Source organism: Gavia stellata, chromosome 1 (genome assembly GCF_030936135.1).
Source record: "Gavia stellata isolate bGavSte3 chromosome 1, bGavSte3.hap2, whole genome shotgun sequence".
Taxonomy (NCBI): Eukaryota; Metazoa; Chordata; class Aves; order Gaviiformes; family Gaviidae; genus Gavia; species Gavia stellata.
The window spans coordinates 22,249,838-22,267,475 of NC_082594.1; the positions used below are offsets into that span (position 1 = coordinate 22,249,838).

The window sequence follows — 17,638 nt, forward strand, 5'->3', positions numbered from 1 at the left end:
ATGTCCTCCATCTCCCCCACCCACCCACACTTCAGATTATCAGCTCTGACAGAGGTAGGTTACACTCTCCAATCCCATCAGGACATCATGTTAAGTGCTTTAAAAGCCCAGGTAAAGACCTAATAAGTGACAGTAGGCACTGATGTGGAAGGAGCACACACAGCACTTGAAGGCCAGTTCTTCCCCCAGCCAAGGACAAGAATTAAGCAGTCTTGTCTCCGCAGGGAATATCCTGAGGGCTGACCAGAATCTATAACACTAAAGATTCATACACTTTCTCAAAACAACTGGTTAAGTGTTAGCAACTGTGCAAAGAAAGGCAGAGATAGGATTCAATTTTTTAAAGCATACAGTTTCTTGCAGCCCAGGACGTCCACAAGCACAGCACACTCACTGTCACAGCACTGCACTGGAGAGCAGCTGCTGGGTACACCAGCCTCCGCTGGGACACGCCCTGCTTTTCCAAGGTGTGCCAACCCAAATGGAATGCTCATGTCTTGTCCATATTGATCTCCAGGTTAGCCACAGCATTTCAAAAAACATTAAGTGGTCACAGGAAGAAAAAAATCTGCAGCTTCTTATCCATATGACCTGCATGAACCTTGTACATACTTGTATACACACACCAGGTTCTTATAAACCGGAGAATCATGTGTAGTCATCTTTTAAAAATAGCTATGCAATATTGAACTTCTAAATGTGAAGGTACTTGAGATTTTAAAACTCTAAAAACTGAAGATCAAAGTGTGAATAATAGTCACCTTGTCATGGGGAGAAGGAAAACTGTCAAAGTTTCTAAGCGTTGCCATACAATGAGGTACTGAACCTTTCACAAAAGCAGTGCACAGTTTTCAAAATAGCTATTCAGTAGTTTGAAATTACTTCACCATATCTTTGACTTACCAAAATGAAAAAAGTTACTGGCAGTAGCAGACAATTAAATGACAGCAAGTCACCAGATATCACCCGAAGTCCATTATTAGAAGTAGACATGGCCAAAACCATTGAATAGGGTTCTAGCTGACCAGGTACAGCAGGACAGTCTCCCAGAACAGCTCTGTTGTTGTAAATAAGCATGAAGTGAGCTACATAGCCACTTTTTCTTAAATCATCGCTATTTACTTCATCCATTCAACAAGCTGGACAAAACCAACAAATCCCATGAATGTGCTAAGAACTCCAGAACTCAGCAATTAAAGTAAAAACTTTCAATAGATTCTTACACTCGGGTAGGATAAAACTTAGTTCTATGCTGCCTTTAAAAGCCTACCCTAACAAAATATCCCTGATCAGCTTAGATTTCCAGCCCACACAAGTTGGTTATGAAAAGAAACAGACATGAGAAACGATGAGAGAGACAGCTTGCACACGTTTCTTCCTTAGACTCCTAAAACCAGTTGTACTGAAAAAACAAAGCAAAGTCAGCCACCCAGCACCAGTGCAGGGACAGTCACAAGCACCAGGGGTTAACAGCAATTGGGTCAGATACCTTGAAGGGAACTGCTTACAAGTGTTGTCCTATTTTTTCCTTCTGAGATGCAATTGGGACTTTTTAGCCAACAGTAATCACAGAATAATTAAGGTTGGAAAAGACCTGTAAGTTCATCAAGTCCAACCATCAACTCAACACCACTAAACCATGTCCTACCATGCCACATCCACACACATTCCTTCAACACCTCCAGTGATGGTGACTCCACCACCTCCCTGGGCAGCCTGTTCAATGCTTCACCACTCTCTCAGTAAAGCTACAAACAACATCTTGCAGAGAATCAAAAAAACCAAGCAGCTGCTTGTTGCTCTGGAGGTTGTCCCCAACTCTAAGTTTAACTTAGTCACATTCTGGCTCTTGCTATACCAACCAGTATTCAGTCTATAAAGACCTGATCTGAAGAGCAGAAGATCCAATAATACAGCTGCTTTCTATTTATAAAAAAATTATAGAGCCAAATTTTGTCACAAAACATGTCCACACCAACTCTGATGATTTTATGAACTGGATGCTACTTTTGCCAGTTTTAAGGAAACTTGTTGGGGGATGTGAGGGAGGAGAAAAAACACAAAAAGGTCCCACAAATATCCCTCAGAGTCAAGACATGCACTCATTTAATCTTTGGGCAGTGATCTCAATGTCATCACAGTTCAGCCTTGCCTCATCACTAAGGCAGCATTCAGAGTCATTCCATCTCCTGGACAAAATCACTGACCCGCAGTTCTGAGAGACCCATCACACAACTCAGACTGGATTTGAATGGTCTGTTCATACAACCCAATGCCAAGGCATATAGAAGTACCTCACTTGCAGGATGAGGAATGTAGAGATAGAAAGTTTTTAGAGGTAGAAAAACTTTGACAGCACTGACTTTGACACTGAATATACCATATGCAAAAATGATCCTCCACCTCTGAGTACAGACAGTTCGAGCTTAACACTTCATCAGATGAAAGACTAAAGCTTAGTGACAGACCATAGAGAAGTGAACTACAGCAAGTGGTTCTACATACATACTAGAGCAGCCTTTCTTGAACTGTAAAAACATTCTTTTGACCTTCCAGCCTCCACAGAGGCTGCCAAATCCTGCCTCTCTGTTCAGGATGATCAGCTCTTCAGCCAGCAACCTCTGAATGATCAGCACATGCTTCTGAAGAATAAGATGCTGTTTTGCAGAAAGATGATAGGCATTTGAGTTCTCAAACAGATGTCTTCATCCCACCTGCCCCCAGTTAGTAGCTTGTCTTCATTTTGAGAGTCTAACACACTTATGTCACAGGGGGTTTTTTTATTATTTGTTTTTAAGACTTTTTGGGTCTTCCTTACTAGGGTCCACAAATAATAGCTCTTTCAGAATGACATTTAGGCAAATAACCACGGGTAACATCCCACACAGGTTTAGAAGCTCTGATCAAAGAGCTCCCTGTAGGAACTTGAGATTCTGTATGTTGTATACAAAAAGTACATGCAGGGCATAAATAAAACAATACTAGAAATGCACAAAGACAGCATATTTTATGAAGTGAGACACTTCACAGAAGACCTGTGAGATGCAGCAATTTAAAGTCTAAATATGTGCCATGACATGGAAAACAGTAAGAGAAGGGGGATATAAAGGAGCAAGATTAGAAAAGGTTATCATTTTCAATGCCCATCACTGTATCATCTATTCTAGACACTGTGGGAGAAGCAAGTTTAAAAGAGTAGAAGAAAACTTAAGGCAACACAGATGCCAAAAGGAGCTAGCAAAGCAGCCTTTCCAGTATAGCGTAGAGGTATCTAAACCTGATTTTTTAGAGGAAGCACGAGAGAAGGCTAATACAGAATTCAACAGACCGCCACCAAGTTTTTACAATTTTAACCCTGCTGTTGTTTTTCAGAACACTGACTTCTCTTAAGCAGAATGGTAGTTCAAACACAGCAGAAAATAATGTTTTTGCCAATTTTTGGAGTATATTTTTGCAAGTCCCGGTATTCCTCACACATTTGTTAGCTTGTCTTTTCTTGAAAGTACTAGGGAGAATTACTGGCATGGAGAAAAAGATTTCTTTTTTGAAAGATGAGTTGAGTATTGCTCTGCATAAGCAGGTAAGCATCACTTACAGAGGACTGTTAACAAATAGTAGACTGCAATACACAGGAGATCCTGCAAAGAATTATTTCTGCTGTCCTTGGGCAACTGTGCAAAGGGAAGTCTAAATCCCCCAAAAGCTATCACACCATCAACTACAGATAGCTATCTTGCTAAATCATTTCCAACTGAGCAGCCCTCATCGCCTTGCAGAATACGGTAGGATTTACTCACACAGCTACAAGGCATTTCTATAGATCTTGCCACATTTCAAGCACATCAAGTATGCCAAAAACTGCATAGCCCACAGAAGCCAGTACTTCTCCAGCTTTCTGTACACATGAATAAGGAGTTGACTTGTATTCTAGCCCATTGAATCAAATCAGATTTACTACATTCCCTCAAGCACAGGTTTTTAATTACCATGATTTCAGAGATATCAACAGCAGGGAAATAAGTTTAAGCCTAGCCATTCAACTCAGTGCAAGGTCAGATTTTTCAAAGTATCCAGTATGAATTCAGCTATACTCCTACTGAACTTAGTCATACTCTAGTCAGCTTCCACCAACACTAAGCACTTTTGGAAACCAGAGCCACTTCACTAGTTCAGTGTCCCACATATTACTACAGTGCACTAAAGCCCAAAGTTCTCATCAAGTTAACTCCCTGCGGTACTAAGAAGCTTGTAGAACAGGCTGTTCCTGCCGCTGTAATTTTATATCTAGTACTTTTAACAATAGAAAATACAATATTTAAGCTGGTCCTGTGGGACAGAGACTTTACTAGATCTTATGAAAGGAGTGACATCACAGTTTGAGTGTCTTGTTTCTGAATGCAGTGCAGCACCACATTCTTTAGAGGCCCTCATGCATCTGGCTATTGGTGAAACACAAATATTATATTTGGAAAAGAAAAATAAGTATTTCAATAAAAGCAATGAATATCCTCAAATCCTCTGCTCCTAGGAAAAGTCTTGAGATCTTTTATAACTACTCAGTGTTCAGATAAGGAAATCCAGAATAGTAAGCAATAATGAAGATGAGGAGAGTTACCTATTCCTTCGTAATGTTCTCAAACCACTAGAAGAACACAGGGAAGGAAAAGTACTTCCTTGTAGTTGCAACTTGGTGAGCAAGAAATTAGAAGATCTTTTCTATGCAGTCAGAAGCCTTTACAAAGCAAGGTTGCAAGGTTGTAGAAAGGCACCAGACCCTGGGCCTCCATCCAGCCTGATGGAGCAGCCGGGAACTTCTTAAGAAGAAACATTCAGTCACTCCCTGGCAGGCGACATACAGTTCCAGGAACTGGAAAGGGGTATACAGTGCAACAAGCAGGAAGCAGTAAGAAACAAGAGGACTATGTCAAGAGTCTAATCCTGCCAGAATGCCCGAAGAGGAAAAATTCTGCATTACTGAGATCTAATGGAGAATTATCGAGTGTCTGACACAAACTCTGGTGTCTGGGGAAGCTTCAGTTGAGACAGGACAGTTAGCTGCAGTTAGCCTACACGCTTCATCATATTAAGAAACTGTTCTTACCAGATACATAAGTATATATACCAAATAATGGTTTTGTACACTCTGTCAGAGACCACACATTACATGTGACATAAGCCATGCTGATAGAGTTTAAACTATTTTTTGACAGCTAAGTTACAAAGTTAATTTACAACTGCATTGGCAAACTGGAGGAACTTGGCTAAGCCCAGTGTCAATACGTACCATCTCCCAACTGTATAAAAAACCCCACAAACCAATGACCAAAAAAACAACCCCCGCCCCCCAACCCAACCCATTTTGTTTAAAGTGATAACATTTATACTCCCAAAACTATTTTGACAAGCCAGAAGGCTAAAGCCAAGGCTCACCAATAGTTAGAGCTGAGTTTCACAAGCAGGACCTTGCTGTAGTAACTCGGGGTTAAAACCTGGCAAGCTTTAGCATTCACAGACACCCTCAAAGCAGCTTTGAATACTAAGTGAAGAATATCATACTCAACAGAGAAGACAGGGGGAATTTCAGTGAGTAAAAAAGTAATTGTTCAAGTTGGAACTTGGCCAGAATATAGGGGCTAACACACTAACACTTGTGGAAAGAAAAATATACCAGTACTATGAAGTTCACATGGAACAGAAGGTATTCCAAACCGCAGTTTTATCTTTCTTCTAAAACAGCATACGTTCCAGCAGCATAGTGTTTTCTCATGTGCAGTTCCTACGGAATGTTTATTTTCCGATTTGGAAAGTGTAGCACTAAACACAGCATTGCTGGCTGCTCCTGCTCAGAAACTGAAAAGACTGGTAGCAATGTGAACAAGGTACTGTAGTATGGTGAAGAAACTGATACCAATACCATTTGGAACTGTTTGCAAGAGTTATCACAGCATTGCCCAAGACAGACATTCCACTTGCATTTTATGAAATACATCAATTGAAATACTAAGATTTTTGTCACCTAAATACCAGACTCACAATGCAAAAAGGCAACAAATAAAATTAAAAAAATAGCTAGAGTAAACAGTACTTGGAGAAAATTCTTCTGGTTTTTTTTTGGGACATACAGTATTTTTCCTACAAAATTGTTTCCAAAGAAAAATAAACAAGTCAGTTGCTTTTAGCTGTATTCATGCCTGTCCTCCAACTTTTTCCAAATACATGCTGGTAAGGTAGCTAGTAATAATGGTTACAGAAATAAAAAGTTCATGTGAATGTAGTAGAACATTTCAGGAACAAATATTTCATTCATAATCAGTTACAGGCGTGAGAAGTCAGTCAATTGGTCAACCAGTATGAAAACAAGCCCAGCCCTGAAACAAGTAACCAATCTGAACTGAAGCATACAAGTTTCAAAAACACAATACAAATTTACTCAATTAACTAAGTATTTTTCATCAATAACTTCAAAAAAGCAAGCATTTTGCCAAATTGTGAATAACAATGGAAACTAGAATAGTGGTTCAACTTAGAGATTACTTTGTCTGAATTATTTCCTCATCTCAAATACACAACAAGAAAAGGAAAATAATTTTAAGTATAGTCATGGTCACAATAATGGGATGAAGTTAAGCAAAAGAAATGTTTGGCCATATAGCAGGAATCATTTAAGTTCAGGCTGCCAGGCAACTGACTAGTTAGTTACCCAGGAGTGAAACATGCTTTACCTGTGTCATTTAAAAACCAAACAATATCAGTCAAAACAGTATCTATAAGTACTTTTTTGGTGTAAATAAAAAAATTCCTAGGAAAGTGAATAAGCATTATAACAAGTGAGTAACAGATGTTTCTGACTTGATAAGCACATATTTCCTTATAAGAGGACTACTGAGTCTGGGATGTTTACCTTGGTTTATGCATCTAATTGATACAGCAACCTTTTGGAGAAATGTTAATGCACTTCGGATTAGAGTCAAGTCTTTGCTTTTTGGGTTCTTAGTTGACCAGACAAGTGACTGGAATTAGCAGTAATTTTCTTCCCCTTTAAATACTAGCTATGTGTTTGAATGATTTAAACTATGAGAGTCGGGCTCAGGAACTGTCATAGCTCAGTACACTGATTAACAAGAACAAACAGAAGCCAGAACATTCAGCAGAAACTCACTCTGTCACTCGAAGGGCAAGATAATTACCAAAATTTATAAGACCAGCCTTCTCCTAAAGTTTGCCCGTACTGGCCTTACAACACAGAATTGGTGCCATTTTGCAAGTTTACTTAGCTCTTGCAAAGCAGCCAATAAGCTTTTAAAAGAAGTAATCAATCACATTGCTTTACACGTACCTACATATGCACTGGACAATTTAGGCAATAATTTCTAATAATCTGTGAGTATTCTTTATTCAAGAGTGCAGAGAGCACCACATCATGCTGCAACCCCAAACATTCCTCCCACTTCAATTATCTACAAGCATTAAAGCTGCCAGAATGGTTCTTCCCTCATGGTTTTCAAAGTCATGAGATGAATACTGCTGTCGTGAGTCATCAGAAATAGAACAAGAGAATAAACATTGATGATTTAGTAGGTGATAGATGAGGGAAACATAAGATGTACATACAGGAAGATGTACACATCCATAATTTTCTATGGGACCAATTAATGTTAGAATTGGTTTGCATACTCCTAATCAGAATTGTGTTGCCATTTTCTGTGGCAAGAATGGGGATATTTTCTAATGAAAGCCAACAACACCTTTTTTTATTTCATAAATACATTCTGAATCACAGGACAAAATAATCACTTTGTCAAATAGTAACACCAGCAACAATATGAGACCTAGGGGCATAAATATTTAAGTGTTATTCCAGATGTTCTTTTTGGGAGCTATATTATTGATGTCCCCTCCAAATGAGGATGGAAGACCAGAAGCATCCAAGCTATAGCGTTACAACTCAGAATGCCAAGACAACTTTTCTCATCTCCCCATCTCTCTTCTCATTACCTAGCTAACAAAGTGACACTAACAATTAGCAACAGGTACTCTCTACAGGATGCTTTTTTCCTTCCCTTCTCCCACCACCTGCTTTCAGTTTGTTAAATCCCTTCCCTTTCAACACCCGAGCAGACACACTCTGGTCAAAGGGTATGCTCATTTCAGAACATTTAGCATCTGTTCTCAGAGTGATGTTTGTGGGCTCATGGTCCTCACCCCACCCATTCTGCGTACTGTTTGAAATAGCAATACAGTGGGAAAACTGTCAGGGTTGTTTGCTTTTGTTGGAGGGTTGTCTGAAGAACATGCATTTTTCTGACCTTGTTTACTTCATTCTTCAGTTCCTAACCATTATTACTACAGCTCCACCATTGCTCAAGATACTTAAAGCAAATGTTTGTGCCACTATCACCTAACAAACTTAGTTGGTGAGTTTGGGCAGAAGTCCTGCAGTCAATGCTCAGATACTGAGCAACAACTGCACACCTTTCATACCTAAAAGCCAACAAAATCATGCAGATGTAGTAGCCATGAGGAGCCAAGTGACCCTGTGGAAACAGCAGATAGTTCATAGAAATTGCTGTTGCTGGATTTCCTCAATTTCTGTTCATGCTGTGTCAACTTTATAGATCTCTGCAGAACAGGAGATCTGATAAAAGTTGGGCAGAAAAGTTGACAGATTGTACAGCAATTGAAACATTTTTCTTGGTGTTCCTGTTGCCTGAACTTTGTCACAAATCAAAACCCAGCAACAAGATAAAACCTCAGGAGAAATTAGTTGCTCAAAACAGACATTGCGATGTATTTTACTAGTAGAGCAGGCTGATGAAGTCATCGTAGCTTCATCGAATTCCCCACAGCTATATTGGTTTCCACCAGCACAACATGAACACTGCATTGGAAAACACACATCAGGAAGGGGAGGTGTTGCTCTAATAGAGATGGTCTTACGCAATAACTGTAGGAAAAAAAGAGGCTGGTCGAAGCAACTTCATACCTTTAAGCAGAATGTAAGCCATCAGATCCAGTGAAGCATCGGTGTCTTTTTAAGAGGGACACGATAGAGCAACAGAATTCCCCTGCACAAGCAACTTTTCACAACTTGCTATGAAATGGCTAAAAAAAACTTCGGCTGGCCTCTGCTCCAAGTTATACACAGTGGATGTTTGAGGTGAGTGATTACCATCCAAACACTGTATGCCAGCTGATCTTCTCCATTTAGGAATACAGAATTTCTGAACAGCAGTTCTGAAAAGCCAGAGGGGGGTTGGGGGAGTGTGCGTGTTTCTTTTGCTACAAAGTCCCAAACCCTCTCCTATAAGGGCATCAACTCACTGTTCACTCAGTTGAAAAGGGCTGCAAGATCCAAATACAAAAGCTTAGTTTAACATTCTTGCTCTGTAGATGTATGTGTGGAAAAGAGTAATACTCTGCTCAAACAACATCCCAGCACCATCACCTCAAGCAGTATTGCAGAAATCTCCAGTAATATAAGCAAAAGAGCAAAAAACACCCTGAGGCAGCCCAGCAAGGATGTGGTCCAGTCTCATGCCACACATCTCTCTGGAGATGCTTGCTTCATTGTGCTTACATCTGTTAGAGAAATTAAGGGAAGGACCACTGCTGTCCAACCATTATTTACAAATACTGAAGTACTTTATGAACTGCTTGGAACAATTTAATCTGTAAAATGACAGTGAATTGCTTCTTCCTGATGCAAGTCTTGTTAATATGGCATTAAACCCATACAAAGATAGAGTCACTGTCACCTGCAGAAAAGTTCCATTCAACAATAACAACAAACCATTCCCAAAGCACACAATGTCATAAAGAAGTATTTCTGAAACACCACATATTTCAATTCCAAATATTTCAATTCAAGGCAGGCTCTTCAGTAGAGAATTAAACATTCTGCTGTAACATGCAAGTTACATACTTCTCTGCTACTTTTATATTCAAAGCCAAACACAGCGATCTACTGTACAAACTAGCTTTTTAAGAGGTATAAACACTAGATTAATGATGAAACTCCTTTTTGTTATAAAAATCTCACTTCCACCCAAGCCTTAACATTTTGCTGCTCTCACAAAACATCAATAAAAACAGGTCCTTTAAAGGAACATTTGAAAACCAGAGACAGGCAATCTACAGCTCAGATCACATAAATGGAGTCATGAGTTTAACTGCCTTCCAAACAACATTTACTTCCACTGAAAAGTAAGTTTTGCTTGCTCTGGACTGGCTGCATACTGACAGCCCACTCAGTGTGAGTGGAGATAATAAGATCTGTCACTTCCTGGAAAAACTTTTAACAAACAAGGCTTTTTCTTAAAGAATTGTTTGGTTTGATTTTGCAAGCTTTACCAAGTCTCCTGAGGGGTATATTTTCTTCCACTGTGCCAGTGGTCTGTTAAGAGACACTGTAACAGTGGAAGACTTAACCCCATCAGAAGATATCATCTCTCCCTCTTAATGCAAAATGGGGCCAGGTTTACTACAGTTTCATTTTAAGATATTATCCCTGAAAATCAAGTTCAACTACAGTTTGTGTCTAAAGCCCAGCAAATGAATATACATTAAGTATATTTTAACAAAATCTTTGAAAAGCAAATGCAGCTGAAACTCCCCAGAAGAGATGAAAATGTTGCAGTAAATTTATGAAATATTAAGTACCACGAATTTATGCTACGTTGAGAATAGCAACACAACTCCTCCTAGAACGGTTAAACATCATACCACTAAGTTTAAAGACCCAGATCCCCCTCCCAATTAACATTTTTGTTTGAAGACTAACTCTACTTAATTTGAAATTTCCTCTTGCTATTCCAATTACATTAAAACTTTTTCCTGTGAAGTTTGAGTACACTATCTTATTTGACAGACAAAGTATTATTAAAAACAGCCCAGAGTAGAAAAAAAGCATTTTAATTTCTTCAGTATCAAGCACCTGGCAAGTAAATGGAAGGTTCCTGCAAAGCCTTAAAGGCTATTAAAGGCATTCCTCTTCTTCCTTGGGGATTTAAAAGTCAGTTATTTTTATTCCTCTCTTTAAGCCTACAAAATTACATCATCTTTCCCCCTTTGATTTACACTTTACAGTATTTTTTCCCTGTGTTGTTCCTCATATTTTGCTAATTCATTCATAATTAAAACTGCTGTTGGGTCGGTCATAAAATAACAGGAAAGGAAATGTCTAGTATTACACGTCTCTCTGCAAAACAGGACCATTCATTATCTTCAGTTAATTACATATATTAATGTAGTATAATTTTCATAATTTGCAATTTATGATTTGTTTCAGCTACATAGGTCTTCGACCTAGCTTGTTAAATCTTAGAGAAATAAACTAACAAACTGCCTTGGAAGGATCTCTACCAAAGTATTGTGATAGAGTATGAAAGTAAGAGCTTTATTTGCCCAATGTTTGTTAACTTCCCCATAAATACAACAGAGTAAGTCTACAACATAGGGCCTGTTCCCTTCCTGGGCACTTGATGCTCTCTAAGCCTAAAGTAACTTTGCTCTACCCGCCCGCCCTCCCCCCCCCACCCCCAAAAAAAAAAGAAATCAATCAGCAGTAGCAAAAAAATTGCTGTTAGAGAACCGATTTATGAAAGTCATTGCAGTTGACAACTATTTAGAACAGGATTTGAGAAGGACAAAGAGCACTGGCTGGAAAAAACGAGACATTTGTGCCCAGTCACAGAATCCTAGAATCGCCCATTTTGGAAAAGACTGCTGGAAACACCTAGTCCAACACCCCTGGCCAAAGCAGGGTCAGCTGCAGCAGGTTGTCCAGCGCCATGTCATCGAGTTGAGTGTTCCATGTCTCTAACAACATAGACTCCACAACCTCTCTGGGAAACCCATTCCAGTGTTGGACCACCCTCACAGTAAAATAGTGTGGGGTTTTGTGTTCAGATGGGCATTCATGTGTTTTAATTGGTCTGTTGCATCTTGTCCTGTCATTGAGCACTACGAAGAGCCTGGCTCCCTCATCTTCATTCACTCCTATTGCATATTTATACAAATTGCTAAGAACCCCTCTGAGCCTTTTCTTCCCTAAGCTGAACAGTCACAGCTCTCTCAGCTTCTCCTCCTATGAAAGATGCTCCAGTCCCTTAATCATCTTCGTGGCCCTGCACTGGACTCTCTCCATTAAACCTGTTAGTATCTTATACTGAGGATCCCAGAACTGGACACAATACTCCAGATGTGACCTGACATAGAGAAGAAGGATCACCTCCTTTGAACTGCTGGCAGTGCTCTTCGCACTGTAGCCCAGGATACCGTTAGCCTTTTTTTTTGCCACTGGGGCGCACTGCTGGCTCATGGTCAGCTTGTCCACCAGGACCCCAAGGTCCTTCTGGACAAAGCTGCTTCCTAGCCTGGCAATTCTGCTGGTCATTCTGCTGTGACCTAGTAAAACAAGTCATAGTCGTGGTAGTCTACCATTTAAAATAGGGCAAATTGCACTGTTACACACACTCTTGCATAGCATACGTAATTGAAAAAAATCAAGACAACTTAAATTGATCCAGAGACCTTCTCTAGAGCTGAATTGAACAGTCACAAAAACTTCTTGATAGCCAATTCCTATTGCTTACAACTGACCACATCCATACCACTCCTCCTCCTCCTCAGTGTCTACCATAATCAGGCAATCAAGGCTAATGTTTTCTCATGATCTTTCATCATTTTATAGAAGAGATTGGACTCCGCTGGGACTGACTGTGGCAAGAGGGAATGCATTATTAGGTGGCACTTAATTTTAGTGAAGGACTTGCTTCCTCTTCCATAGGAGCAGGAAAGAAACTATCATGCGAGTTGCTTTCCAGCATACTTACAAAACTGCTTCCAAGAGCTAGCAGAGTTCTGTCACCAGGAGGGAACATGCCGCTGATTGAATGCTCACCTTGAAGGTGTACAAGCTCTACTGCTGCACTGTAGAGCATCCTGTAGGACAGGAAGAACTGAAATCTTAAACTTGGTTGGCCTGTCAGTCAACCTTACGAACACTTTCACAGACCTGTCTGTGGTATAAGAGGAGTACCTCTCTACAGTCCTCCTTTACTCCTCCGAGCACAGCCTCGTTTCATAATAGTTCCACAGCAGAGAAATCAATTCTATTGTCAAGTGGCTCACCCTGCAGCTTGCTTACTCTTGAATATCACACTATTTCCCCTACTTCTATATTTCCTGTAAGCACTGTAAGTGTGAAAGGGAAGTTAACATACTAGGTAAAGTTTCACAGGCTTTGTGCCCGTTTTGTTATCAGAAAGAGTCCCAGAATTGCTTACCTGCAACAGATGACCGCTTTACAGGAGAGTGCCAAGTCCAGAAAGCTCTGCCGGACTTCAAATGAAAGGGCATACTTCAGTGTGTGGCCATCGATAATCAGAGCAATATCGTTTTCCTTGCCCAGTGACTCCCCTAAACTGGTACAATGTTGAGTCAGAGAGGCTCTTGTTGCCTGAATAATAAACAGAAAGAAATCATGTTTCTTCTGAACATAAGTACATCCAAACTGCAGCAAGGCATTTCTGAACTATGCAATGGAGCACAGTATACATGCACCTAAACTAGCACTGACATGAGTTAGTGTTTTAACAGGACCTTGTGCAGACTTATTAATTTGGGTCACAAATCAGCAGAAACTACATCCACTTGCCTAGGAACCCATGTCTTGTTTCAGTGCTGACTCTGGCATCTCCACTACACATCTCTGCATGACCCATGTGCCCAGTTGTGCTACATCCTCTTCAACTGTAGGGCATGTATAACCTAATGCTTTTCATGGCTTTTGATACCGTTCAAAGTATTACTATTTATTCAAACAGCATTCCCTACCCCAAAAACATTTTCACTGACAGCTGCTGCTGGGAAAAAATAAATAAATCAAGTGTTCATGTTCCACTGTCAGCCCAAATATTTCAACTATCCTACTGCAGAGAAATTCATGCTGAAAACAGTCTGTTCCATTCTTATTCAGGTTAGTTTAACCATCAGTTCCAGCTGAGTTAACCACTGCTAAATAGTTGAAGTTGCTCATGATCTGAAGCGGAAATGCACTTTTTGGACAGAGAAGGTCTTGACACACATAGGATGGCATAACATGAAAAGCAAAGACTTCACTACCAGTCAAACAAACACTGCTTTTAGACAACAAAGTATCACTAACTGCTAGATTATACAATTTTTCAGTTTTTCCTCCTTGTTCAAACAATAGTATCAGTCACATACACAAAAACAAGTGGTTTCTGCTTTAACAAATCCTCACCCAGTTTCCAGTTTAGTGTTCTCTCCACTCTTAAACCAACCAAAAAAGAGAAAATGCACTCCTGCTCATTTTAACTGCGCAACTTGGAATAATTGTGCTAAACAAAGTGTTACGCATGCTTCTGTCTGTGTTGGTCTAAGCAAAAAATATATTTTTTTCTTTATATAACAGAAAAAACACTAGAATAGAGTTATAACCATCAGAAATGAAAATGTGGTATTTATGCCTCATTGCAACCCATTCATCGTTTTATAGATCCAGTTTTCTCCAGATGATTGCAAAGCCACAAACTGTTGCCAAGTGCTGCATTTGCTATTTGCACTTCCAGTTTACCAGACGGATGTTAAAAAAAAGGAAAAACTCAGATAGCTAAACTAGTTACTCTAGACTACACACCTGCTGTTCTTGAGAAACAAATGATCTCAATGATGGCCAGCACTGATGTGGAGTCTGGATTTCTCTCTCTACATTCAACTGAGAACAGGAGTTGGGGGTTTTGCACATAGTTGAGCAAACCATTAAAGATGTATGGAAACCTGCATATGTGAACGCCTTTATGAAGATGGTAAAAGTATTTAGAGTTGCATCTCTTTCACATCAAAGACATCTGAGCCAAAAAGCTCCAATTTCATATCGCACTACTAAAATAGTGGGAAACAAGTTGACATGCCTAAAACACTTCCTTCAGTGATCTCTCCAGCATCTATCCATGAAGGGAAGAGATGGGAAAAAAGAACACAAAGAGCTTCCTAATACCACAGCTTAATTTTTTGATCCAAGCTTTCACAAGCTGTTTCTGTGCACTCTAACGAACAGAAATGTCATACCGAGGTATTTTTTTTTTTCTGTGAATAAAGTGATGGGAAACTCCTCTGACCTGGGTGCTGGCAGGGATGCTTCTTACTTTTTCCCCCTCACTCCTCACCATCTGTGCAACGCTTTGTCCTTTCTTAAATATGCTTTCCCAGAGGTGCCAACATCTTGGCTGAGGGGCTCAGTGTGCCCTGCAGAACCAGCTGTGTCTGGCATGGGGCAGCCCCGACCTCTCCTCATGGAGGCCCCTGCAGCCCCCAACACCTTGCCATGGACACCCAGAACAGCCGACCAGCTACAGTGCTCAGAGAAGCTCAGGTAAATCAACTCAGTATGTCAAACTACTGGAGACTGAGAGCTACTCTGCACCCTCCAGGAGAAAAGAACCACAGGCAGTGCTTCTGGCTTACGGCAGAAGACCTCTCTCACCCTACCCCTTTTTTTTCTTATTGCTACACTTCCATAAGACCACACTAACTCAAGTTCTCATGCTTGCTAGAGGCCAAGCGCCCAGTAAAATTATGGCTGCTCAGATGTTATACATCCTGTCGGTGCTTCCCAGTCTCCCAACAGCCACAGTCCCATCGCGGACCACCATCGCGGCTCTGGACCCTGCAGCCCACAGGAGGGCCAGGTTCTGCGCACCACAATGCTGTCGTCTGTTCCTCTCACTTTTCCCCCTGCTCCCATTTTGATGGCAAAAGTTTTATTGAGGTTGTAATTGTAATATTCACCCTGGCTAGAGGTATCCTGACCACAGCCATCAGCAGCCACAACCAGCCCAAACTTCACTTCCGTCACAATAATAGCAGGATCATCCCAAATACTTTGGACTTTGACCATTCCAATAATGTTTTACTGAAACAACCAGCAACAAAAGTGTTCCCTTTCTGTTAAGTTTTTTTACAAAGATTTCTGCTACAGGATTACATCAATGATCTTTAAATTCCCATGTTCATAAGGTCATGGTAAAGGACTTTTTGCTTTACCTTTTTATTTCCAGCTCAAAGAATCATGCTGTTTTGGAAAAATACACTAGCTTCCCAGATTAAATAATTATTCATTTTTAAAAATGTTTTCCATGCATAATACTGAGTGAAATTGCTCTGACTTCTGTCAAGACAGCCAGCACAGTACACCAAGCAGCAAGATTGAGTGTACTGTGATGGTTAGAGGCTACATATTTTTGTTTGCCTTGAAACATGTTTCTTATACAGAACTTGATAAATATGTTCAAGTCTGAAATGTATCACAAAACTGCTAAACATGGCAGCACTTCCAGCCACCTGCTGCGTAAAGTTCTGAAGTTCGACTAGATCAGTTTTAAACAAATAAAGCCAGTAAAATAAAAGACAAGAATAGCCACACTCAATCCAGACCATGACAGTGGCCAAAAGCAACCAGCTGGGAATAAGCGCAAAAATACAGCAAGCATATACCAGCTTGCTCAGAAAAGCCTGTGGGCCCCCACAGTTGGCAGATCAGGGGCCTCCTGAGCCAGGTGCAGGGTCTGTCATGGGAGAGCCCTCCATCCCCAGTTACCATCCCCAACAGTGCAAAGTAAATCAAAAAGTTAGCAAGGGGAGAGAGGTCACCTCTTCTCTAGAGTAAAGCAGGCTGCAGGACAGCATGTAGGCAAGGAGGAAACCCCAAGAAACACTGGAGATGAAATGAATTTTGGGTGGTGAAGTTGAGGACATGACAGCAGTCAAGCCAGCATTCGTGAGACAAGAAGGAGGATCAGGCAGCCAGAATGAATGAGCTTTCCTGGGCCAAACAGGTGGGAAGAGAATCAGGCCACTTTCACACAAAGGGAAGGAAAAAAAAAAAAGGAGGGGAAGTTGCTTTGCAATTTATTCTCTCTCACCCCACTCATTGGTATGATAGTCAAAACAAACTCACTCTGATTCACTAAAAAACTAGCCCCAAACTGGTAGCAAATATACAGATCAATTTAATGAGTCTGACAGAGCGCATAATTCAGCAATTTCAGATGGAAGATTACATTTTGCATCTTCTTCATTACAAGAATGATTATGTCATTCCCTGTTTTCTCGTTAAGCTGTAAGGGATCAGATTTATGACTTCATAGCATGCTTTATTTACACTGTACCTGAAAATTTAACACGAAGTAGATGACTGTGCCTAAACAGTTACAGACTGGTGTAGAGAAAACATGAGTATGTCTTGGGGGAAGAAAGCTGTTTTATCTACTTCAGCAATGTAGTGACAACATTCACAGAAATCCCAAGGATGGACTAAAGGATACAGTTTGGGTCATGTCATCAATAACAGAATTTTAACCCAAGAACCCTTGCCCCTGGGATCTTGGAGTGTCATTTGTTTTTCTTCACTGCTTCCTCTCAGTCTTGCTCAAACCTTCTTCTTGCTCTCAAATGCAGAATTAGCCCCCATCCTTCTCCCAAATCCACCCATGGGATTAAAAACTTCGACTATTTGAAACCAAGCGAGACAGTCCCTGTATAGCCCTCTGGCACTTCAAAGGAAACACCCTCATTGTCCTGTTGCTTCTTCACCTGACCCAAAGGAAGGTGAAGG

At 40.5% G+C, this 17,638-nt stretch overlaps 1 protein-coding gene across 1 annotated transcript in view; it reads right to left on the reverse strand.

The window, feature by feature from the left end:
* ATP8A2 (ATPase phospholipid transporting 8A2) overlaps nt 1–17,638 on the reverse strand; it is a 286,903-nt gene that overhangs the window by 186,378 nt on the left and 82,887 nt on the right. The window contains exon 24 of the mRNA XM_059825756.1: nt 13,287–13,459. Within this exon, the coding sequence (XP_059681739.1) occupies nt 13,287–13,459 (173 nt within the window). The remainder of the gene's footprint in view (nt 1–13,286; nt 13,460–17,638) is intronic.